This window comes from Schistocerca americana, chromosome 5 (assembly GCF_021461395.2).
Source record: "Schistocerca americana isolate TAMUIC-IGC-003095 chromosome 5, iqSchAmer2.1, whole genome shotgun sequence".
NCBI lineage: Eukaryota > Metazoa > Arthropoda > Insecta > Orthoptera > Acrididae > Schistocerca > Schistocerca americana.
The window spans coordinates 32,595,965-32,623,060 of record NC_060123.1 but is presented as its reverse complement, the minus strand read 5'-3'; the positions used below and the strand labels follow the sequence as shown (position 1 = coordinate 32,623,060).

Below are 27,096 nucleotides of genomic sequence, written 5' to 3'. Positions count from 1 at the left end.
GGTTGTTGTCTTGCAAACGTCCCCATCTGTTGACTCAGGGATCGAGACGTGGCTGCACGATTCGTTACAGCCATGCGGATAAGATGTCTGTCATGTCGACTGCTAGTGATACGAGGCTGTTGGGATCCAGCAGGCGTTCCGTATTACCCTCCTGAACCCACCGATTCCATATTCTGCTACCAGTCATTGGATCTCGACCAACGCGAGCAGGAATGTCGCGATACGATAAACCGCAATCGCGATAGTCTACAATCCGACCTTTATCAAAGTCGGGAACGTGATGGTACGCATTTCTCCTCCTTACACGAGGCATCACAACAACGTTTCACCAGGCAACGTCGGTCAACTGCTGTTTGTGTATAAGAAATCGGTTGGAAACTTTCCTCATGTGAGCACGTTGTAGGTGTTGCCACCGGCGACAACCTTGTGTGACTGCTCTGAAAAGGTAATCATCTGCATATCACAGCATGTCCTTCCTGTTTGTTAAATTTCCCGCCTGTACCACGTCATCTTCGTGGTGTAATAATTTTAACGGCCAGTACTGTAGTAGAACTGTTGCTTGCCCAGTTATTGACTCCTCAAGCATCACTTAGTATTGACTACAGGAGTCTGTAACTTATGAGTAGATATTCCAGCATTCTACCCTTTTCTTTTTTAACTCTCTACACACAGTCATTGTTCTAGTTGGCCTGCTGGTTGCGCTTTGGAACTCGCGACTGATTATTTCCGCTGATTTCATGCGATTTTTTGTAACCACTCTCAGCAATGCTCCACGGTCCTTGTTATAACACAATGCATATGATCGAGAAATCCGCCAGAGAGAATTTTTAAAATGCATCGTGAGGGTGGGGTCCGAAAACGGGCCTTCCAGGCGGTGCACGTGCGTTGAGAAAGGGCCGACCAGCAGCGGAGAATAGTAGGGTTTCCTCCCCCCCCCCCCCCCCCCGCCCCACCCCCCGCCTATAAGGTATCAAGCGGCGGACTTCCATCCTGCTGTACAATACGTGTCTGGTATGAAAGACGGCCATTTTGAAATACTTCATAATTTTAAATGATTCGATGTTTCATAGTGCGATAAATCCAAACATATTAGCTTCCTTGCGGCATCGAAACGCATTTATTAAGACTTTCATGTTATAAATATCACAAAAACGGTAGAAGTTCTTAAAAACAGTTAACAATATACTTACAACAGTCACGGGAAACTAATAACTGCTGAACGCTCCAAGCGACCTTTACAAACGAGTGGTAACGTGCTTGCCTCCCATGCAGCAGGTCCGCGTTCGATTCCCGGCCTGTTTGGAGATTTTCTCCACTCGTGGACTGGGTGTTGTTGTTGTCCTCATCATCATTTCATCCTCATCACCGGCACGCAAGTCGCCCAATGTGTCGTCGACTGAAATAAGACTTGAACTCGGCGGCCGAACTTCCAGGCCAACGATGCCACACTCTCGTTTCATTTTTATCATGATGGTTCCTTTCTTAGGTACATCGTCCATTTCTTGCTATCTGAGCTTGTGATCCATCTCCTATGACGTCTTCATCGATGCGATGCAAAACCCTAATCTTTCTTCTTTCCTTCGTGCATCCTTGTGAAGTAAATTGAGTTCGTAAATTTCGATACAGGCTGTTGTTTGGCCATTCGGATATAATTTTTTCTTTTTGTAGCATGGAAATGTGGTGGATTTCAGACAATACATGGCTGCAGTGATGTCGTTCACAGCAAGCTGATTCCATTTACGTTATGTGATTACGCTGGTGATTGACTGATTGGCTGGGGTGTCTTGCGACAGCCAGGCTCTACAATCGTGGGACGCACCATCAGAGCAGGGGGATATACAGTAATGGAAATAAGTATTCATACACTAGAGCGTGGAAAACTAACCTGCCTTTATTGACAATAAGAAACCAAAAACACTAATTGGATATGCACTATAGACGTTGGCCAGTCGCAAATGCAGCTATGGTGATATGTAGAACAGGGATGAACAAGCCTTTACAAAACAAAATACAAAAACGTCTGCCAAGTTCTCTACTGCGCTGCGAATTAAGTATTCATATACCAACAGAAAATGACACTTCTAACAAAGCCAGAACGTGTTTAATACTTCGTATGGACAACCTTCCTATGCATTACTTCTCACAACCTCCGTGGCATGGAATGGACCAATTTTCTTGTAGTTTCCGACGTGATACCTCCCGATTCTCGAAGGAGAGTGTCTTTCAAAGAGGCCTTACTACGGATGTCGTGTTTTCTCACTCGTGTTTGCAGCTCTCTCCACAAGTGTTCGAGGGAATTCAGGTCCGGACTCTGAGCTTGTGTTTTAAGAGTGTGTGGAGTGATGTAGAGCAACCACAGCCGGACAATTCGCGCCGTATGTTTGGGATCATTGTCCTGTTGGAAGTAAGAATTTCTAGGAAGACCCAAGGTGTGAACACTCTGTTGTACGTTCTGTTTGAGAATGTTCACATACACAAATATGTCCAGGGTACCTTCCACAAACACTAATTTTCCGACACCGGAGGCTGACATACAGCTCCATACCATCACTCAACCACCTCCGTGCTTCACCGTGGGTTGAATGTTGTTTCGGTCGGGGTCTGTATTCGGTCTTCTCCAGACCAAGATCCTACTACCATCATTGTGCACGATATTAAATTTTCTTTCATCACTAAACAATACAGTATCCCAGAAGTCTGCTGTCTTGGATACATGCTGTTTCGCGAATTCCATCCGCCACTTGCTGTTCTTTTTGCTGATGTAGTGCTTTCGTCTCGGGACCCTGGCTCTCAAGTCCGAACGATTTAGAATGGTACGAACTGCCCTTGGAGTGATGTCCTTTCGGAAATGGTCATGTTCATATGCGGATAGTGCCGACGCTGTCGTTTTCGGGTTTTTCTAGATGATTCTTAGTAGCATTCTGGTCTCTCTTGTTGTAAGCTTTTGTGGGCGACCGTCTCGTTCACTGTTTATTACTACATGTCTGTCCGTATATCTCTTAATGAGAGATTGCACAGTCAAAAAATGTTCAAATGTGTGTGAAATCTTACTGCACTTAACTGCTAAGGTCATCAGTCCCTAAGCTTACACACTACTTAGCCTAAATTATCCTAAGGACAAACACTCACACCCATGCCCGAGAGCGGACTCGAACCTCCGCCGGGGCCAGCCGCACAGCCCATGACTACAGCGTCTCAGACCGCACGGCTAATCCCGCGCGGCGATTGCACAGTCTCTCGGCTGCGTCCTATGATGTTCGCAATTTCGGCATACGACTTGTGTTGAAGATATTGGGCCGGCCGCGGAACCGCGCGACCGCTACGGTCGCAGTTTCGAATCTTGCCTCGGGCATGGATGTGTGTGATGTCCTTAGATTAGTTAGGTTCAAGCAGTTCTAAGTTCTAGGAGATGATGGCCTCAGATGTTAAGTCTCATAGTGCTCACAGCCATTTTTTGAAGATATTGGGCGACAACGATGTTTCGTTCCTCGATGGTCGTTTCCTTCCCCTGGCCCACTCTGCTGTTCCACGGTACCCACGTCAGGCGTGCTGTTGCTTCACGGCCGCCACACGACTACACAAGTGTGGCATGCACTCCGGTGCTGCGTCAGCCGTTTGTTTGGTTGAAAGTAGTCCGCTGTATGAATACATTTTGCCCTGTCGTAGACCGTGCGGAGTGTAACGTATTTTCCCAGAATAGATTCATGGCATACGGGAAGCTTCATTACCAGGAACATGGTTATCTGACGCTACATCATCGCACTTATTCGTATCGGCGCTGTGGGTGATTTACCATCCCGACACACCATTGTAGTTTGTCACCACCTACTGTATGAATACTTATTCCCATGACTGTAGTTTTCCGCTGCAGAATTCGCCGACTGCAGCACGTTGGACTTTCGAGGAGAGCGTCGTACCGCAGCCAGACGCTTCTCCTTGTCAGCACAGTGAGCTGGACCAAGCCGGCTGGTGCGCGGCGTGGCGGGGTGAACAGCGGCGTTTGTGCTTCCGCCCGCGGGCGGCGGCTACACAGGGCCTCTTTGAGGGCGCGAGTGCCGACTCACGTTCCCTAAATCGGGCCTGTAAGATGAGTAATATCGTCGGCCGGCCAGCTGCCTACTGCAGTTCGGCAAGGAAGGCGTTTTATTATCACACGCTCCGCCGAACGCCCGCCCCCCTTCCCCTACCTCTTCACTTCCTATCCCGTTAAGTCGTCAGCACGCTCTGCTGTCCTCACGTCCAAGACGATAGCCACAAAACTGACTGCGAAAAACCAAGTCTGTCGCAGCTGTTCACTGATTATTCCCACTTTTCACATTAGCGGCTATACACTCTAAAACAAAAAAGACGTATCACGAAGGAATTATCCGAAAGGGACGTAAATCGGTAGATGTGACTCACATGTGGAGACAAACAAACTATTATAATTTCAGAAAAACTGGATGATTTCTCCACAGGAAGAGCTTCACAAACGGACCTGAACCGTGAAAATTTACTTTCAAAATCTTTTCTTAAAGAATTTACTTTATTTACCAGCGATCCATCAAGAACATTAACACACTATGTGAGCGTGAAAGTAGTTGCCAAGGAGTAACTGATGAAAAGAAATTAAATTTCAACCAATGGAAATTTTATTCATAAAAGCCTTTTCAAAACAGATTTAAAATTTATAAGCAAAAAAGCACCCTCGAAATATCAAATTACAATTTAACAAATGTGAATTTTATTCCTAAAGTCTTTTCAAAACAGCTTTAAAATTATAAGCAGAAAGCACACTCGAAATATCAAGTTACAATTATTCAGAGGCAGAATAAAAATTTTTTTTGTTACAGTATGAGCTGAGAAGCTTGCCGCTCCCTTTCAACACGGCCGTAGTCACGACCGCTCACAACGACCTCTGAAAAACTACACAGGTGCAAATCAGCAACACACCAGATTACTTTAAACTAAAAATTTTAACAACTCACACAAACACATTAACTATGCCCCCGTAAGAGGTATGGAAATGGTACAAACACTCACACTAAGAACTTATTTTCCACCAAAAGTGCAATTTGTTTTTAAAAGGGCTCTTACGGTGGATGGGTGGCAACTTTACAAAAACGACTATTTAAATAAAACCCATGAATTCAGACTTACATAAAGTGAACAACATGCTCTACATTACACATATACCGCCTCGCAAGATGATAGGCCAGATAAAAACATATTTCAGGAATTCGGCCCTTACCTTAATTCTATAAATTCGTTAACACCGAATCCGACAAACATGACAGAGGCAGTTATTAACGGATGGCAGATTGACAGGGGGGGGGGGGGGGTTACTAAACAACCCGTCCCGCAGATTGCTCTAAACCTCCCCATTTCCACAATGGAAAAACGGACCACCCAAGTCACAATAACCACCTTCCCGCGGGTGGGCAAATGGAGAAGAATGGTGGGACGACCCCAAAACAAAGCGGCTGGTGACCTCACCAAGAAAACAAGTAGAATTTAACAAGTAAATGAAACAACATATCTCCAATCGCTTCTAATACACTGCGATTGCTGGCGAAGACCTGGCGCAGCACCCCCAAATCGCTCTCCCGAACCGTCCGCTGCCAGGCGCTTCAACGGACGCGCCGATCTCCCGTCTCAGGGCGTCGCAGCTCGCACCGGCCAGACTGATGTCGTGGTTTGACTCCTGTTGCTCTCGTGTCGGCCGCGAAACCACTACCCCTTTCTATACGGCGCTGCCCACTGGACTCACGTGGCGACCTCACATGTGCCGACGCTCAAGGCGAACAAGTCATCTCGTGTCTCACTGCGCGACCAACCAACCGACCGATCCAACCGCCAATGACCGTTGCCCGAGCAAATCGAGCAGACTGGCGGCCTATCGCGCAGACTCTGATGCAGCAACTCAGCCCCGACCGGGCGGCCACTAGTTCTGTTACTGGCGGAGTGGCAAGACTCATTTTCTGACTTAAAGTTTGATCCAAATGACAGACATACTCGCGCTCCGACGACAGACACACTGACTGCCCCACACTGAGCCGGCTGACCAACTGACTGGACTCGCCTCGACTGACCGACTCTCCTCTACAGAGCTCATAGCGCCCCTTAAATGCACGTGAACGGGCAACCTTTCCGCTTTCCCACCAGAGGGAGACACCAAAGCTGCGATTGCCACAGCGGCGCCACCGCCAGAAACGGAGGGCGACTGCTTCGCACAACGCGCTGCGGCCCGCTCTTCAAAACAGCAAATTTTTTACCACGGCTCAGGAGCAAGTCAGTTACGCTTTGATCTACCTCTGACTGCTATGTAAGCAGTTATTCGGTTTGGCACTGATTGATGCAGGTGTTGTATGACTTCCTGAGGGCCATCCTGCCAATTTCTGTCCAACTGGTGCGTTAGATGGTCAAAATTGGAAGCTGATTGTAGGGCCCTCCCCATAATGCTCCAAATGATCTCAATTGAGCTGAGATCCAGCGATCTTGTTGGCCAAGGTAGGGTTTGGCAAACACGAAGACAAGCAGCAGAATGTCTCGCCTGTGCAGGCGGTCGTTATCTTGCTGGATATAAGCCCAGGGTGACTTGCCACGAAGGGCAACAAAACGGGGTGCAGAATATCGACGACGTACCGATGTGCTGTAAGGGTGCCACGAATGATAACCAAAGGGGTCCTGCTATGAAAAGATATAGCACTCCAGACCATTGTTCATGTTTGTCAGGTCTTACGGCGGGCGACAGTCAGTTTGGTACCCCATCGCTGTCTGAGGCGCCTCCAGAGAAGTCTTCGCTGATGATCGCGCTTCGAAATCAGCCCCGATGACCAGAAAAGACGTGTCTGGAGATGCACCGGACAAGTGTGTGATACCAGCCCGACTGTCACCCGCCATGTGGCCCAACAAGCATGAGTGATGGTGTGGGCTGCCATTTCATTTCAAAGCCATCCGCGGCTGGTCATCTGGGCTCGATTCGAGCGGAACTCACCACTGAAAACTACTCCAGCCAATGAGATTCCAGGCCGAATGCGCCCATCACCACTGCAAATGGGCTTGTTGGTGTACAGATGTCGATGGTAGTTGACGCAAGGGGCAGCATGATCTCGGCCCCCTTTCTGTAAGCCTCCTATTAATGACCCCTGTGGTCTCTGACGCACCAGTTGCACGTCAAATTGATCATACTGATGAATCCTGGGCTCTGCCTCTCTGACAAGTGCTCGGTCCTCACGTCCTCACGTTCTCTCGTCTCTCTAACTCGGCTGCTTCCTTCACGACCTTGTGTTCGGCCATGGTTCCACCCATCCCTACCAACATCGTAGAATAGTGGCTTTGCTCCTGATCAAATGTCGAGCGATTCCCCGATTACTCCAACCGGCTTGTTTGAGTCGACCGCTGTATGGGTCGTCTCGAGACACGTCTTCGGCTAGGAACCTCACTGACTGGAATACAGTTGTATTCAGTGATGATTCCTACTTCGAAATGAGCCCCGCTGACCAGCTGACCGGCGAGACGTCCCGGACAGCAGTTGGGTACGAACCTGACTGTCGCTCGCCATGAGACCTGATAACCAGGAGTGACAGCCTGAGGCGCCATTTCTTTTCACAGCACTGCGTCTTTGGTTGTCAACCACAGGAATCTAACAGCACAGCGGTACGTCGACGATATTCTACGGCCCGTTTTGTTACCCTTTGTGGCAAGCCATCTTGGGCTTACATTTGGGCAAGATAACGCCCGCCCGCACATGACTAGAGTTTGTACTGCTTGCCTTCGTGCTTGCCAAACACTGTATTAGCCAGCAAGGTCGCCGAATGTCTCCTTAACTGAGAACGATTGGAGTACTATAGGGAAGGCCCTCCAAGCAGCTCGGGATTTTGACGACGTAGCGCGCGAACTGAACAGTATTTGGCACGATGTCCCTCAGGAGGACATCCAACAACTCTGTCAATCAATGCCAAACCGAATAACTGCTTACGTAAGGGCTGGAGGTGGACCAACGCGTTACTAGTTGCTCAATTTGTAAAGCTCTTTCTCTTGAATAAATCTTTCAGTTTTTCTGAAATTATAATCATTTGTTTGTCTGTACATTAACATCATATCTATCATTTCCGTCCCATTCGGCTAATTCCTTCGTGGTGCGTGTTTTTTTATTTTTTTATTTCAGGTTTCAAGGTCCTTTTCCTTTGCGCTAATCCTTGCAATAGTTCTGTCGCAATTTCCTTGGTTATAATCCTCGTAGTGACCCGAAGTGAAACGTTAACTACAAAGTCGTCAGTTTTAAACGTATTACCAGTACATTGACGGCATTTTTACGGAGGTATACTCATTCCTACGGGTGTGTTAATCCCCTAACATGGTTGAAGGGCCTCTTGGTGCTTGCAAGCAATGTAGAGGAACTAGTGGCAAGTTGAAGTTCGGTTCGATCGAAAAAAGAATTATTTCTTAAAAGCCGTTATCTAGGCCCAGTTTTAAGTAGTCACAAGTGATCATTCAACAAGAAAATTAGTTAATAAATATACAACAATCGTTTTCGAGTGTCCACAAATGAAAGCAATAATAGAAAAGCAATTCACAACGAAGATAGCAATGCGCTTGTAAAACCCGCTGTACCACAGTCTCATGTTATATGGTGATGGAAAAAGTACTCAGGGTTTTGTTCTGTACATTCACAACCTACAATAAACTTCTAAGATAAGGACATCTCTCATCTAAACTATTATCCTTTCGTTCGCGTAGCTTAATCTTGACTGCGTCATTGAATATTCGAATTTTTGTCTCATACCTCATTTTGCAGGGTTCTTACAGCAGCTGAAGGTAGTTTTTAAGCTACAGAGTTCACATATTTGCAATGGACTCTCACAGAAAAATATTGTGCGACATTTCATGTATTTTCTTGTGGTGGTAATTTTTCGCAGCAGCTGTACATAAATCATAGTAGTTAGCAAGGAAAGTACTTTTCTCAATTTTAACAATGTCTGGTGGTGATCTTGTGGCTGTACTAAATTTATGAAATTTATTCGCAATTACTGAATCTTTCTGCCATTAGCTGCATTAGGTATGAAGATATTACCTATTGGTAATACATGAAAATTTGTGCCCGACCGGAACTCGAAACCCGGATTTCCCACTTGTCGCGAGCAATTACCTTTACCACTTCGGCTACCCGAGCACACTTCCAGGACCGACCTAAATTTCCATGTGTCATACTGTCTACGACGCCGTATGGATGTTATATATTTCCACAATTGCGAATAAATTTCATAAAAAATTCCCTTTGCATGCTTTACAAGAATTTATTTATACATGAGGACGCGTTTCACCTTCCTAAAAAGACATCCTCAGTGAGTGTCCTGAAATATTACATGCCTTGTCGCTTTCACATACTGATTTTTATATTTAAAACAGTTTATTTAAATATTTTACAATAAAATGAAACAGCATTTATAGTAAAAAATTTAATTCATTACTTGGATGTCATATATAGAAAAACTTCCTTACGTATTGTGTCCGCACACACACACACACACACACACACACACACACACACACACACACACTTGCATAAACAAACACACAAACAGACAGAAAACAACTAAAAACAAAAGATCATCGAAGTTGGCAGCATTTACAGAAACGAATGACACACTAGACATTTTATGTTAGGAAATTACTGAGACTCTACACGAAGAAAGGGTGACTTTCAACTGGTTTTCCAAGTGGGGAAAAAACTGCATAATCTTCAAACTTGAAAAAAAATCATTTGCAGTATGCAAAAAGACGTCTTCTTGTTGACTACTACTGTTCATAAATTACTAGTGGTAACTATGAAGGTTGTAATACACGAGAGGTAAGTGAGATCCTGTTCCCTGTTCCAGGCGTCCGGACTGTCCTGGTGCTGGACGAGGAAGCTAGGCCAGCGGCGTTGCAGTCCTGCCACCCTCGCGGAGACTCCAGGTGAGTTCCAGGGCAGTCACAATTTTCTTTTATGTCTCCTCCGTCCATCTAACCTGGCACAGAGTACTCAAGAATTAGACTGACTACTAACTCTCTGCTATTCAACAAACGCCACCGAAGCCGAAAGTCTGTCAAATACGAAATTCCCCTCTGGTAAAAAGTTTTACTCTGTTACTGTACACCTCATTAGAACGCAGTGTAACTTACCCATAACACACGTCTTACATCGTCCTATCACTGCTTCATTGGATAACGTGAACTTCCTAAAAAATCAGTGTATCCAGCCATTTATGCGAAGGATAATGTGGCAGTAAAATCTTGGCTGAGATTTAGAACTGTATGCAGGCACACATCGTTTCAGACTTGAATGCGCTTCTAAGTCTAGGGCCCGATGCTAGACTTTTAATTCGCCAAACGTGTTACGTGGCATCGAAAGTAAATGTTATGAGGATTATCTGACATGTACTTTGCTTTAAGAGTAATCTGAAATAAGTGCCTTCTACTTCAGGATGGTACCGATTCATACTGGACATAGTTGTCATCACTCCCCATGACTTTATCCGTTGCAGATTTATAACTGAGGCAGCTTACGCTCCTCGCCTAATCTTATCATGTGTTTAACTTGCACACGAAAGGAAAAAGATCATCAAACATAATACTTTTTGAGTGTTGGCCGGATCGTTTGTTGGCTCTGAGCACTATGGGACTCAACTGCTGTGGTCATAAGTCCCCTAGAACTTAGAACTACTTAAACCTAACTAACCTAAGGACATCACACACATCCATGCCCGAGGCAGGATTCGAACCTGCGACCGTAGCGGTCGTGCGGTTCCAGACTGTAGCGCCTTTAACCGCTCGGCCACTCCGGCCGGCGATCGTTTGTTAGCGCCTGGTTGGAAAAGCTGGCGAACGCCTACTGCGTTATGCAAACCGCACGGCACAAAATTACCTGCCACCGTTACGTCATAACGACGAGCTACCGTTTGACGTTTATACCTACAGTCCCACCACAGTTATCTCAACGTTATCTCCCTGTTTCTCTCTTATCACAACAGTTTGACAAAATATGCTAATGAAGGGGTATGGAAAGAAAGTATCGCGAATTGCATTCCATATGCCATCTGCGGACTGTTATCTAAAAACAATGTTTACAACGTGAGGTTTGTAGCGAATACTTGGTTAGATTGTCACTGTAAATCTGGGTGATTTTTTGGCACTCATCTTTATTTTAATCTGTGGGACAGATTATGATAAATGTCCTACGCACATTTATCCAGTCGTGACCATTGTCCAGAGTTAAATGTTACAAGTCTCTCCATCAAATCCCATCAGTAAAGCAGAAGTATTAAATCTTCAAATTCAACGCACAGAGGAATGCGGGACTGTGGTCAAGACATTGGACTACTATTCGCGACGGCGCCATCCGGTAACAAAAATTTGTCCTTGGTTTCACTTAATCATTTCAACCGAATACCGGAATTATTACTTCGTGAAAGTTGTGCCTATTTGGCTACTCAACATTCTCCAACTGACAAGAGCTTTAGCACTTTCTGCTTCGTCTATTGATTGAAAGGTGAAAGAAACAAAGGAAATGAAACGTTGAAATCTACTTTCAGTTTAAGGACAGGTTAGACTGACTCTTCGCTTCGCATTTTCAGACTGTGTAGGTGGCGTACTCCCTCCCATTCATCTGTCATCACTACTGACGCGTTTCTTTGTTTCTCTCCACAGGTTCTGCTTGCAGACTCGTCGTGGAGGACTCGTGAAAGTCTACGACAGCGTGCTGATGCCGGGGGTAAGTACATCGCCAATAGAACAGAGCAAGAAAATATACACTAGTGTAGCTGTACGTGGCGGTACTGGTCGATTCTTGTGAAATTTTACACTGAAAGTTTTAGTAACAGCGTTCATTCTGCAGGGAGAATAACTTCTCCCAGATAACTGCTTCAGTTAATTATGAATATTGCAGCGCATTAAAGTAAGGTTGCGAAAAATGGTACAGCAGTTGTTTTGTACAGCTGCAAACTTGGATCGTTTGTAACTGAATGAAAAATACACTGATTCTCAATTGTTACCAACGAATTTCGGTTTGTCGTACTGTATCCACTGTAGCTCAAGGAAACACACAACTTTAGTCATCGTGACAATAGAAAGTCAGTGCCTGACTGGGATTCGAACCCAGTGCAAGCACTCGTCTTAACCGAGTAGGCGATGAGCACGCCTGCAGGATCGAATCACACTTTCGACGCCAATGATGTTCCCTCCAATTACTTTCTCGTAGTGTCCACGAGAATATTAACGCTGCGGTAACGAATAAGGGGCTAGGTTGTACCATAGCTCCAGGTGTGGCAATATTATGGGAACATTTAAATTTAAAAAAGGTGTATAGAACCCGTAGTTACTCCCAAAAGCCTCAAATCGTTGTCAGCGAACCAATCTATGCCTCTGCAGCTAAGGCAGACACACCGTCATCCAAAAATCAGGTATCCTTTATACACAGCCAATTTGATTTACACGTGGAGTAATACAGACGTTGCACACAAAATATTTAGCACTACAGAGGGTGACCAAAAATGTGGAATAATCAGAAACACAGCGCATTACCACCCCAGTACGGTGCAGGAAAATCGTAGACGTTCAAAACAGCTTCCAGGAATGGGTAACCACAAGTTTTCATGGAAACTTTAGGCCATCATTCCTGCAAAATAGTGGCGAGTTAAGGTAACAGTGATGGAGGTGGTCAACCATCACACACCGTTCTCTCCTAAATAGACCGCAAAGGTTCGGTAATATTGAGATCTGGTGACTATGGTGGCCGAGCAAGATGCGACAATTCATCCTCGTGCTCGCAAAACCAGTCGTGGATGACGTGAACTGTGTAAACAGGGACCCCGTGGTCTTGGAACACAGCATCACTATTGGGGAACAAACATTGTTCCGTGGGGTGGACCTAGTTAATCAAAATGGTCACATAATCCTTGGCAGTAACGCGAATTTGAAATTTTTTAAGAAATACAAAGACGATGAAAGAGTTAAACTTCTAGTTTAATGTTCCAGAAACATACGCAGGGCACCCATGGAGCCCATGGAATATTCGGATATGGCTGCGGTAGTATTCGCCGAACCCATGCCACGTTTCATTCTTGGGACGTAAACTGGACCAGGAGTTGAAACAGTGAGAATCAAGACTCAACCGACCAAATGATTTTCTGCCATTGTTCATATTTTATGGCTTCGGCACCAAGTTTTCCTGTTACTGACATTTGCATCACTAATGATTGGTTTCGGAAGACCAGCTCGCCGTGCAGTTGCTTGCACATGGCACTCCCATCGCCTTGGTGCTAATAGGATTCGCGAGTGCGACATTCAGTTCTGCAGTGACTTTTGCAGTCGCCGTCCTCTTACTTTTCGTCAAAATCCTCTTCAATTAAAGTCCGTAAGATCATTTCGTCCGTGTTGTGATTTAGGGAATGATGTTTTTCCGCTTTACCTGTATACGGTATACATCTTCGGCTCCCTTGGTTACGAAAGCACCCACCGTAGGAGCACTAAGAAGCTGCCGACGTTCGAATTTAGTTAGAGCACGAACAACTACACAGAACACCGTTCCCTCCACAACTTATGCTTGCAATGTATTGAGACCATTGCCCAGGTGCCTTTCGAGGTCAAATAAACTGAAGCGCCAAAGAATAAGGCGCTGCGACCGGAAACATCTATATAATACAAGTGTCTGACGCAGTTGTTAGGTAGGTTACTGCTGCTACAACGGCAGGGTATGAAGATTTAAGTGAGTCTGAACGTGGTGCTCGAGCGTTCTTCGTGCCAGCGCTTGCTGTTACGCCGGAACAGGAAGAAAAATCGATAATATTCGTGTAATGTGCGAGGGTCATTGAATAATTAAAGGCACAAATTTGTCTGGAGAAAAAAGCATTTATTGCTACAAAACACTACTTTTTCTACTTTTCAACATAATCCTCTTGAACGTGTACGCACCTGTTTCAACGGGCTACAAGTGTTTTTATTCTGGCTGCAAAAAACTCTTTTATCTTGATGTTTGAACCAATTTCCCACAAACTTTTCCACATCCTCGCTATCCTGGAACCTCTTCCCACATAATGCCTCCTCCTTCAGTGCAGCAAACAAATGGAAATCACTAGACGCTAAATCAGGACTGTAAGGGGGATGAGGCAGTACTACAGCCGATTTTGGCGATGGTTTCACGGGTTAGTTGAGCAATATGAGGATGTGCGTCGTCTTGCTGGAGAATCACACTTATCCTCTGAGATCCACGACGTATCTCTCTCGTGGCTGGCTTCAGCTTGTTTAAAAGCAAATCCGAGTACTACTGGCTGTTCATTGTACGCTGATCTTCGTGATAATAACAAAAAAACTCGACCTTCAGCATCCCAAAACACCGTCATGATGACTTTTCCTGCTGATGCTTTGGTTTTGAATTTTTTCTTGACAGGTATGTTGGTGTGCTTCCACTCCATGCCTTGTCTTTTTGATTCTGGCTCATAATAGTGAATCGAAGTTTCATCACGAGTTAAAATTTTGTTGAGGAAGTGCTCACCTTCTCTTTCATGACGTTCCTTTAGCTCTGTGCACACACTCTACCTTGTTTCCTCACACACTCTACCTTGTTTCCTTGTGTAGCCACGTCAACTCCTTTGGGACCCATCTTGCACGTGTTTTGTGATACTTCAGCTAGTTACAGATAATGTTATGAACTGTACTAGCACTAACTTGAACCTTATCCACTATGACTTGTACGTTCACACAGCGGTCGGCACGAATTATGTCATCAATTCGACTTTTAAGTGAGGGAGTTGAACTGCAACAGGTCGGCCAGAACGATGTTCGTCAGTCAATGAGTCGTGACCGTTTTTGAACTGCTCTACCCACTTGTAAAAATTTGCAGGATTCATAAAACCTTCACCGTAAACTTTAGACACTCTACAGTATATATTCACTGGTTTCTTGCCTACAGCAAGTGTGTTGTGTTGTTGTGGTCTTCAGTCCCGAGACTGGTTTGATGCAGCTCTCCATGCTACTCTATCCTGTGCAATCTTCTTCATCTCCCAGTACCTACTGCAGCAGCCGGCCGCGGTCGTCGTGCGGTTCTAGCGCTGCAGTCCTGAACCGCGGGACTGCTACGGTCGCAGGTTCGAATCCTGCCTCGGGCATGGATGTGTGTGATGTCCTTAGGTTAGTTAGGTTTAAATCGTTCTAAGTTCTAGGGGACTGATCACCTAAGATGTTAAGTCCCGTAGTGCTCAGAGCCATTTGAACCAACCTACTGCAGCCTGCATCCTTCTGAATCTGTTTAGTGTATTCATCTCTTGGTCTCCCTCTACGATTTTTACCCTCCACGCTGCCCTCCAGTACTAAATTGGTGATACCTTGATTCCTCAGAACATGTCCTACCAACCGATCCCTTCTTCTAGTCAAGTCGTGCCACAAACTCCTCTTCTCCTCAATGCTATTCAATACTTCCTCATTACTTATGTGATCTACCCATCTAATCTTCAGCATTCTTCTGTAGCACCACATTTCAAAAGCTTCTATTCTCTTCTTGTCCAAACTATTTATCGACCATGTTTCACTTCCATACATGGCTACACTCCATACAAAGACTTTCAGAAACGACTTCCTTACACATAAATTTATACTCGATGTTAACAAATTTCTCTTCTTCAGAAACGCTTTCCTTGCCATTGCCAGTCTACATTTTATATCCTCTCTACTTCGACCATCATCAGTTAGTTTGCTCCCCAAATAGCAAAACTCATTTACTACTGTCTCATTTCCTAATCTAATTCCCTCAGCATCATCCGATTTAATTCGACTACATTCCATTATCCTCGTTTTGTTATTGTTGATGTTCATTTTTATATCCTCCTTTCAAGACACTGTCCATTCCGTTCAACTGCTCTTCCAAGTCCTTTGCTGTCTCTGACAGAATTACAATGTCATCGGCGAACCTCAAAGTTCTTCTCCATGGATTTTAATACCTACTCCGAATTTTTCTTTTGTTTCCTTTACTGCTTGCTCAATATACAGATTGAATAACATCGGGGAGAGGCTACAACCGTGTCTTACTCTCTTCCCAATCACTGCTTGCCTACAGCAAGTAAAAAACGAATAACAGAACGTTGTTCAACTAACGTGGACGTTTCAAGGGGACTCGCCATCTTGAAATGTATTTTTGAGGTTATAAACAGAACAATGTTGGTACATTAGCTGATTAGCGCTCATCCCAGTAATGCCAACTTAAATCCATGAAAGTACCAAAGCAGCCAAACTAACAATTTTTCCCCAGACCAATTTGTCTCTTTAATTATTGAATGACCATTGTACTATCTGCTATCCCCTTTAAAAAGACTGCAGAGCATTTGTGTAGATGTAGACTGGTGTTCTGTACGATAAGAGACAGGGTCGGGCGACAGTGTTAAGGGCAGCTGTGTGTCGTGTTGCAGTCGCAGTACAAGAGCCTGCTGGTGTCGGAGCGCACAACGGCGGACGAGCTGCTGCAGATGCTGCTCAACTGCTGCGGCTCGCAGGAGCGCGTCGAGCAGTTCTCGCTGTACGAGTCGTCGCGCGCCCAGGAGTACCAGCGCAAGCTGCACCCCGACGACTGCCCGCTGCGCGTGCAGCAGTGCTGGCCCCTCGACGGCGACCTCCACTTCATTGTGCGTCGCAACGCCGAGTTCAGGCCGGCGCCGCAGTCGGCTCCCACCTCGCGCAAGGTGAGTCGCGCCCCTACCACTGACAGGGGTGTAACTAGGGTACGGCAGCGAGGCCGCTTGTCTGGGCATTCTTACCCTGGATTCATAGTGTTGTGACAGGCAAAAAATATGAAGGAGAACGAAAGAACTGGAAAGAGCGAGGGAGAAGTAAGAGGTGAGTAGAAGAGGGAGAAGGAAGAGAAAAAGGAGACTGTATTGGAAGGCCGCGAAGTGGGAAGTGGGGATAGGGGAGATGTACAAAAAATACTAATAATGAGGAGACTGGGACTCGACTGTGTTGAGCAAGTTTCCCTGGTAAGGAGACACGCTTTTGTCGGTTTTGGATACTAGACTGAGCTACTCTCATATGAGCGCTATCGCGCTGCTTCCTGGACTCGGCTAGGCGCGCCAGCCCCGGATCGAATCCGCCCGGCGGATTAACGACAAAGGCCGGTGTGCCGGCCAGCCTGGATGTGGTTTTTAGGTGGTTTTCCACATCCCGCTAGGTGAATACCGGGCTGGTCCCCACGTTCCGCCTTCGTTTCATGCGTCGCAGACATATGACACACGTCCGCACTATTTCCCAATTTACACTAGACGCAGACAGTTGGGGTACACTGATTCCATCCTGGGGGGTACGGGGTGGCGGCAGGAAGGGCATCTGGCCATCCCTAAATCTAACCTTGCCAAATCCGCTGTAACCACACCGACCCTGCAATCGCTGCGGGACTATGGCGTAAGCGAAAGAAAGAAAGACATTGAGCTACTCTCATATGTCAAATGAGCCACACAACGTAAGTTTAGAGGAGTGTTCACTGAGGAGTGCACACTGCCGCAAAAAAAAAAAAAAGTACAACTTTTTAGAGGTTTCCAGTTCACTCAAGACTTGTTGTTGCAACTATGGAGCACATGAAATAATTACATTTAAGGATGAACAGCACAAACGGTTCTGAACTGCCAAGTGTCCACTCAGGCTGAAACACCCTTATTCGTATGTGATGTAAACACTAAAACACTAATACGACCTATTCTTGAGTACTGCTCGAGCATTTGGGATCCCTATCAGCTCGGATTGAGGGAGGACATAGAAGCAATTCAGAGGCGGGCTGCTAGATTTGTTACTGGTAGGTTTGATCATCATGCCAGTGTTATGGAAATGCTCCAGGAACTCTGGTGGGAGTCTCTGGAGGAAAGGAGACGTTCTATTCGTGAATCGCTACTGAGAAAATTTAGAGAATCAGCATTTGAGGCTGACTGCAGTACAATTTTACTGCTTTACTGCCGCCAACCTACATTTTGCGGAAAGACCACAAAGATAAGATAAGAGAGATTAGGGCTCGTACAGAGGCATATACACAGTCATTTTTCCCTCATTCTGTTTGGGAGTGGAACAGGGAGAGAAGATGCTAGTTGTGGCACGAGGTACCCTCCGCCACGCACCGTATGGTGGATTGTGGAGTATGTATGTAGATGTAGATGTAGATGATGTAGCCTCCAATTGCAGCGGCAATTCAGGTGCTAACTATGGCATCCAGTTGATTGCACAGGTGGCAATTATTGTCCTGGGATACGTTGCGCCATTCAAGGGATCACCAATTTACTATTGGAGGGCAGCGCAGTGGGTAAAAATCGTAGAGGGAGACCAAGAGATGAATACACTAAACAGAATCAGAAGGATGTAGGCTGCAGTAGGTACTGGGAGATGAAGAAGCTTGCACAGGATAGAGTAGCATGGAGAGCTGCATCAAACCAGTCTCTAGACAACACAACAACAACAACAACACGTTATGTCATACCTGCTCGAGTTGTTCACGTAGTTCTCTAAGATTTGTTGGTTTACAAGTCGCACGAGTCACTTCTTGTCCAATTACATCCCACATGTGCTCGATTGGAGACTAATCTGTAGGTCGTGCTTGCTGGGGAAGTTGTCGTGCATGTTGCAGAGCACACTGTGTTTCTCAGGCAGAGTGTAGGGGAGTATTATCCTGTTGGAACAGTACATCATTCTCCTGTTGCAAGAATGGCAAAAGAAAGGGGCTGAAAACGTTCTACACATACCAAATGCTTGTTAGGGTCCCCTCCAGAAACAACAAAGGTGAACGAGAGTTGTAGTTATAATTCCCCATACCATGCGGCCTGGGGAGGGGCTAGTCTGTTTTGGGGAATGCAGTCTATGAGAAAGCACTCACTAGGTCTATGTTGTGCACTGAAGAGATCATCAATTGTGTGCAGCCAGAATATGCTTTCACTGCTGAAGTCCATCGTGCGCCATTCCATCTTTCAAATGATCCTCTGATGGTGCCAGCTGAGTCGTGCACATCGATGCTGTGGCGTGAGTGGAAGACGGGTTAGAGGTGTGCGTACCTGTAGTCTCACTGTTAATAATCAGTTCACAACAGTTTGTGTTGATTCATCTGTGCTCACAAGCCACCTTATCTGCGCTGTGGTATCTGTACGATTTGCTACTGCTGTCTTTGCAATATTATGATCCGGGTGCGTGTCTGTGCTATGTTAACATCTAGAGCCTCATCTGCAGCTGTGAGAACGTTCACGTGACCACTAATACCAGCAATGTTGCACAACTGATGCAGCACACCCAACGTTTGTAGTAATCTTCCGAAAAGACCATCCCGCCATATGGAAGGCGCAATTTGGTCCCTTACAAATTCGTTCTCCTGATTGTAGGAAGCATGAGTGTCTCTCTGTGGCATGGTTGGTCGCTTGCTTCACATGCTTGCACCATACTGAGCCTTCTGGCTGTGAGCATTTTCTATTAAAGGGTAGACAAAGATGGCGCTCTGGTAGCTAAGCCACTACACTGTCTGTTGGCGGACAACTTTGAAACCATTGTCAGTACCTCTACTTCCTCTCAGTTGGCAAATGCTGTCATAAGATAAAATCGACATTCCCTTTCGAGATAATACACATTTTTTCTAGCAGTGTATTTTTTTAAAGTTATGTTGGTCACCTTTGTCTGCAAAAATTATTTATTCATAATATCCACTACTGAAATTTCGGCTATGGGCCATCTTCCAGTTGAGCACTGTAAAACTGCAAAAACAGAGTGTGCATACAGAACATATGGCAATTATTTATTAATAAGCACTCATAAGACACTTCAACACATGTCAAAACTCCAAAAAATATCTGTGCATCCAAGAGGTTAGTATTAACACACAATATGATTTTAAATGAATCCTACTAATTCCATTTACAGAACAACACAAAATACTGTAATTTATTTAACACCTGTGTTGGGTTATATCTGCTGTCATTAGAATTATGATGTAACTGAACTAGATCCAAATGGAATTTGCACTAGTATATTAGTCTGCTTACTGACTCAAGGAGAAACATCAGTGCACATTATTGTAACACTTCCTTATAGCTTAAAACGTACACCAGACCATGATTCAACTTGGTACCTCTGCCTTCAACCACATTGCTCTTACTGACTGCACTGTCCAAACATTACTCACAGTCTACCATATAGTTTCTGTTTACCAGCATTTGTCTCCTATAACACCAAAGTCTGTTACATATCTATAACATGAGCATGATGTACAGGTATCATTCTACTATAATGTAATTAAATTTTACATTTGTATTCTGTGTCTGATCCCAACACAGGGTAAACAAAATTTTCCAGTATGTAAATCAACCAAAAAACAGTTCACAGACAATTCAAAAATAATCTGTTATTTCTGTTAGAAGCTGATGTGATGATATTATATTAAAACATAATAGTGCTAGAGGCATCATTCTTAAGATAAATAGCAAGCGAAAAACACCACATTACTCTGAACAGAGAGATTAACAATACAAAAACCCACTTGCAGAAAGCATAAAATAAACTTCAGTGCATTAGTGACTCTTCATAATAAAATTCCTTCATTTCAGTATTTGAAGCAATTAAAGATACACACTTTATTCACAGAAAACTAAGCACCAAAACAAACTACAATGAAGATGTTATTAATGATATGGTTCCTTACAGCTTGTTAACATACAAAACATTATTCTCATACTTGACTAGTTCAGAGGAATGACAGTTACTGTGTTTGAATAAGTGATCTGAAGGAAATAAACTACTTGGTTTCATCTGTATTGTAGATGTTAGCATATAAAAAATCACATTCAGCTATTGCAGTATTGTATATTTGAGGGCAAATATGAGTAATATTAAGATTAAGTTATATTGTGATCAATATCCATGATTCATATTTTGTTACAATGTATCAGTCATTATGAGCTGTATCTTTCTAACTGTCAGCTGAAAAATTTCTGTTTAAAATTATATTTTACTAAACATTCAGTGTTTTTATTTCTGAGATTTGTGCTTCAAGATGATGTTCCTGCCCATCATTTTATCATACACCAAACATTCATGTGTTCCCATGAACCATAATTTAACATTTTATATCATAGATAAACATTATTTTACAGAAAACCTGGACACCTGAGCTATCATCAATACCAAGCTCTTCCAGGCAACTGCAGCCGCAATCTCAGCTGAATCTGACATCAGTTGAAAACTCCAAACATCACTCAAGTTCATCCTATTCAGACTATGAAAACTACTTTTACATCTGAAGACTGCAGTAATTCAGCACTGTACACGCACATCTTAAAATATGGTAGGTGAAGAAACATTTTCCAACAAATATTAAAACTAGGGAAAAGGCTCAGTATTCTTGCAGTATACAGTATGTACTGGCATTCTCTCTTTTGTTATCAGCTACAGACTAGTTATGCTCCATGACTGACTCAACATTTGCTTAGAAGCTGGTCTAATCAGTTTCAAATATGGCCATTAGCTGCCACAAAGGAGTGCTTTCATACTTCTTGACATTGTTTTCATGCCAGTTTCAATGATCTTTTTTGTATAGATTTTTATGTAGTTTTTCTTTCTTTTATAAGTATTTCTTTTGCAAATTACTAATGACAGGACCAGTTGTGAAAATTGGACAACAATTAATAAGTCCTTTCATTATTATACACTAAATGTCAAAAATTGTAAATAATTTCACTACAGCATTTAAATGTTGACACTATTAAAATTTTGGGCAAACAGTATTCAGGGAGTTAATAAAGTTCTACTTCCTTAAAAAGGTAAACATAAGTCAGCACAAGATTATTAATTAATTTGACAGTTCTGAAGCTCAGGAATGAAATTTTGAATAAAATGGGAAAACAGGGGGGGCAGGGAGGAGGGGGGGGGGGGAGCAGAAGGAATTATATAAGAACAGATAATGGCTAGAAAGATAAGTAGCCTAAATATACTACTGAAAATGCAATAAGAGACATAAAATTTGTTTGTTATATTATCACCACAAAACTTGGATAGCAAGTTTTAAATGTTAATTTTAAAATATACACAAGAATTATAACACTTCACTTGTACTGTAACATCACACATAAAGTTTATGTGGTTTGAGAATAATTGATACAGTAGCAAAAATGAAGAAGAGCTGTGAGCTGTGGTATGGAATACACTAGAGTAACGCAATATACTCAAGAGATAAGACATCTTGTTCATCATTAGCTGCACTTTGAAAATATTTATTTGCCACACATATTTGTGTACATAGCCCATCCTCAGTGGCATCTACTGTGAATATCTGCATTGAACAATGTGTTTGTCAAGTGTAAAATCTTTGTGGCGATTAAAAATTATGTGGGTCTCTGCAGTATACAGATTGTTGTGCGTATATGTTATAGGTGTATCTAAAAACAAAGATGATGTGACTTACCAAACAAAAGCGCTGGCAGGTCGATAGACACACAAACACAAACATACACACAAAATTCAAGCTTTCGCAACCAGCTGTTGCTTCATCAGGAAAGAGGGAAGGAGAGGGAAAGACAAAATGATGTGGGTTTTAAGGGAGAGGGTAAGGAGTCATTCCAATCCCGGGAGCGGAAAGACTTACCTTAGGGGGAAAAAAGGACAGGTATACACTCGCACACATGCACATATCCATCTGCACATACACAGGCACAAGCAGACATTTGTAAAGGCAAAGAGTTTGGGCAGAGATTCTCTATTATATTTATATGTTATAGGTGTTAGTTATAACATGTACGCACAATGATCTGTGGATTTGCTGTAACTGTCAAAAGATGTACACAGGGTGATTTGTGTGCTGCAGGAATGTACATCATTTTAAAACCACTATACAGATTTTACATGCCACTGATGATGGGCTATACACTTGGATACCAGTGTGGAAAAAAAAGAGAGAGAAAAAAACTTCTGAAGTGCAGTTCATGGCGTCCAATAGGGTGTTGGCAAAAATACTTTCGAAGTGCAGTTTATGGTGTACAACAGGGTGTCCTTTGTCAAATATAAACAAGCTGAGGAGCACTCATCTGACAAGGTTTTCACATTCAGGAGAGAATGAGCATGCAGAAATTTGCTATCAATCAGGAGGGAAAAGTTAGCTGTAAATGTATCTCCTTAATCTCAAGCTTTTTCAATAGAAGAAAGGTAGAATTGGAGGTAGAGAGCTGTATGAGGAAATTGTTGCAGCAAAAATATGTAGTTATGAAATAAAAAATGTAAAGATAGAAGAAAGTAAAATGTAATTATAAGAAGCTGTAAACAAACATAGCTAAATGTCACCATTAGTTACAGGCGAATTAAAAGTAAAATTAGTAATAATGGGAAACTAAAACACTATTTCCATGTTTTTGTGAAGCTGTTAATCTTGTTGCAGTTTTTCTTACTCAATAATTTATGCAAATGTTATTAGTTTTTCATTTAATGTAATCTTGGACTTTTTTCTATTCAATAGGTCCATAGCTGACATCTCTTCACACGGAAACTAGGAACAACACTTCAAAAATCCCTTCAAGGAGAGCTGTATTCAGTTATAGCTGGAAGCATATGTTTTCCAATAAACAATAAAATAAGTACTGCATTTGATATTACCAGAAACTGGTGGTGATTTCCTGTGTTTTGTATCATATAGATTTATGAAGTCAAGTCCGCAGAAGTGATTGAGTATAATATATTACTTTCATGTATTATAATGTTATTTGTGGCATCTACCAAAGCTGTGTATCTTAGATGAATGCAGATTTATTGTTTTCAGTTTAAGAAGTGTGAATATTTTTGTTTTTATGTATATAATTTAATTTTATATCATTTAGACTCCAAAGATTATTTTATTAATGTAAAACAAGTTTTGATACAAATTTGATGTTCCCTAAATTAAAATAAAGTCTTTGATAGTTTGAATATGTATTACAATCAAACATAACTAAAAGCAAATGTGGAAACATGTACTTCTCAACTATGTTCAGTGAAGCAGTTATTTGTAATGTCATGTTAATACCCTATGTTGTAGAGAGAAAAGTGTACTATGTTATATAGAATTTCTCAATTACCATTGGAATGATCTCTGTTCATACAGTAAAATCAATGTAGTGATGATTTATTAAAATAGTGATCTATCTATTGACGTGCTTAATGGTTTATACTTTGGCATATTATATCCTACAGTAATTTTTCAGACAATGAAATTACTTCTGTACATCCTAAAACAAAATGCCATACGGGATAAGTTTTAGTAGAAATGCTTTATTTCTTGTGATAGATTTACATTGTGTAATGGCTGGTACATGTAATATGTTAAGCTTTGTGTATCTAGTTTAGAATTTGTAACTACAGAATTCTGAGAACAAATTTCTTGCTTAATTATGAGAACATAAAAGGATCACACATCTATCTAAACTTTTTCCTGAATATGTATGTGTTTAAATCTCATACTCCTTATGACAGAAATCATTAAACATAGCATTCTTAATTTTATCTGTCAACTGGAAATTCTGAGAAACCTTTGCATGCTAAATTAGTAAACTTTGTAGTGAAGTGATTAATAAGAAACAAGTCAGGCTATAAATTTGGTTACCAAGTCAAAACTCATGCTCTTTACAGAACAGTTAATGAAGAATAAACTATTGTTAAAGAAATGGATTGTGATACTACTGTAAAGGAAACGAATACAAAATTTCTTCAGCTTGTTTATGTTTTTGTGTCCTTAGCTTATTAGACACAGCAGTGAAGATCCTCCTATTAAGGTCTAAAAACAACTTTTGAGTATTTATGATTTTTGCCTCAAGCAAACAGAACTTTCTGTGGAAGGAATACTTAAGGGTATTTTTTGCCAGTATGTAAATTTCGGAAACAAACTTCACTGCTAGAACAAGGAATCAATAAAACAATAACTACAAGCAAGTAATAGCCAAGCATATGCCAAATATGAAAGATTGTGCTCACTGTCTCCCTGATGAAAGTGAACAAAATATTATTGGTGATGTATTGAGTAAAAGAATGCTACACCATAAAACATAATTTATAACAGAGAGCATGAAGTGCATTTCACTAGGTGCTTTATGTGCTACAGGTGGCAACTGAATTTATAGTTTATACCAAAGATTTCATTTTTGTGTAATGTGTGTCTTACCAAAATAATCAATGTATGTATCTTTTTTGTAAAGACCTTTGTATATAATGAATCAATGAACTATATTAAAGAAACATTGAATAAAATGCTGAAATGCATACAAAAATAAGAAAAATTTGTTTATTTTTTGTTGATAACTGATTTGTCTGAATTTGTAGGATTAGATTTGACATGCCATGTATTGAGTACTTGCATCAATATTAACAAACATCATTACATCCCATGTAGTGAATGAAATGTCACTGTGAGTGATTAAGACACTGGACTCATATTCAGGAGAACTTGGGTTCAAATCCTTGTGCATGCTTTCCATGGGCACTCTTTGTCACTTAACCCAAATGCCAGGAATGTTTATTTGGAAATGATGCAATTGTTTTGCTTCTTAATTCTTGTGTAATACAAGTTTCTTTCATGAAATGCTTAAAACTAATCTGATATGTGCAACAGAAGCCAGTCAAGCTGCAAAGGTCTAAAATGCAATAATATATTAAAAAAAACTGTAATATTGAAGAAAATACTGAACTCATGTGAACACTAGTCTTATATTATTCTGACTTTTATAACAAATGACAAAAATGGAGATATTCCTTCACAGATTTCAAAACATTGTGGTGATACCAGTTCAACAAAAGCTGAGACAGACACTTATAGGTCTACCTGCTGGTGCATCAGTCAATCTGCAATGTTTCTTAGTACTGTGTCTAAAATAAGAGGACACATGTGGATGTGACTCTTGCAACAGCATTAAGTAAACACTGCTTCACACTTTATGGTTAGCTTCCAGATATCACTATAGTTTCCAATAGTTCCAGAAGGCTTTTCATTTGTAGGCTAAAAGGAGGCCAAAATAACTACTTAACAGGAGACAAAGTGAATGAAAAGCACTCTGATGAGACTACAGTCAGACTTAGTGAATGAGAAGCACTCTGACATCATTACAAAATGTATTTGATGTGTCAAAAATACACATGGTAATATTTAGAAAATTGTATATAAAAGACTTAGTTGAACTGTGCAGGACACATTAGGAACTACAGACCTATATCTCTAATGTCGATCAGTTGTAGAAATTGGGGAACTGTATCGAACGTCTTGCGGAAGTCAAGAAACACGGCATCTACCTGTGAACCCGTGTCTATGGCCCTCTGAGTCTCATTGACGAATAGCGCGAGCTGGGTTTCACACGACCATCTTTTTCGAAACCCATGCTGATTCCTACACAGTAGATTTCTAGTCTCCCCACAGTCATTTAATGAACAAAGTAAGAGCATATGGACTATCAGACCGATTGTGTGATTGGAATGAAGAGTTCCTAGATAACAGAACGCAGCATGTCATTCTCAATGGAGAGAAGTCTTCTGAAGTAAGAGTGATTTCAGGTGTACCGCAGGGGAGGGTCGTAGGACCGTTACTATTCACAATATACACAAATGGCCTTGTGGATGACATCGGAAGTTCACTGAGGCTTTTTGCGGATGATGCTGTGGTATATCGAGAGGTTGTAACAATGGAAAATTGTACTGAAATGCAGGAGGATCTGCAGTGAACTGACGCGTGGTGCAGGGAATGGCAATTGAATCTCAATGTAGACAAGTGTAATGTGCTGTGAATACATAGAAAGAAAGATCCCTTATCATTTGGCTATAAAATAGCAGGTCAGCAACTGGAAGCAGTTAATTTCATAAATTATCTGGGAGTACACATTAGGAGTGATTTAAAATGGAATGATCATATAAAGTTGATCGTCGGTAAAGCAGATGCCAGACTGAGATTCATTGAAAGAATCCTAAGGAAATGCAATCCAAAAACAAAGGAAGTAGGTTACAGTACGCTTGTTCGCCAACTGCTTGAATACTGCTCAGCAGTGTGGGATCCATACCAGATAGGGTTGCTAGAAGAGATAGAGAAGATCCAATGGAGAGCAGCGCGCTTCATTACAGGATCATTTAGTAATCGTG

General features: G+C 42.4%; 1 protein-coding gene across 1 annotated transcript in view; it reads left to right on the top strand.

Moving 5' to 3' along the window:
• LOC124615623 overlaps nucleotides 1–23,509 on the top strand; it is a 459,371-nt gene extending 435,862 nt beyond the window's left edge. Inside the window, exons 4-8 of the mRNA XM_047143628.1 lie at nucleotides 9,861–9,939; nucleotides 11,671–11,734; nucleotides 16,419–16,688; nucleotides 21,114–21,304; nucleotides 23,465–23,509. Coding sequence (XP_046999584.1) covers nucleotides 9,861–9,939; nucleotides 11,671–11,734; nucleotides 16,419–16,688; nucleotides 21,114–21,260 — 560 coding nt within the window. The 3' untranslated portion in view covers nucleotides 21,261–21,304; nucleotides 23,465–23,509. The remainder of the gene's footprint in view (nucleotides 1–9,860; nucleotides 9,940–11,670; nucleotides 11,735–16,418; nucleotides 16,689–21,113; nucleotides 21,305–23,464) is intronic.
• The last annotated feature ends 3,587 nt before the right edge of the window (nucleotides 23,510–27,096 follow it).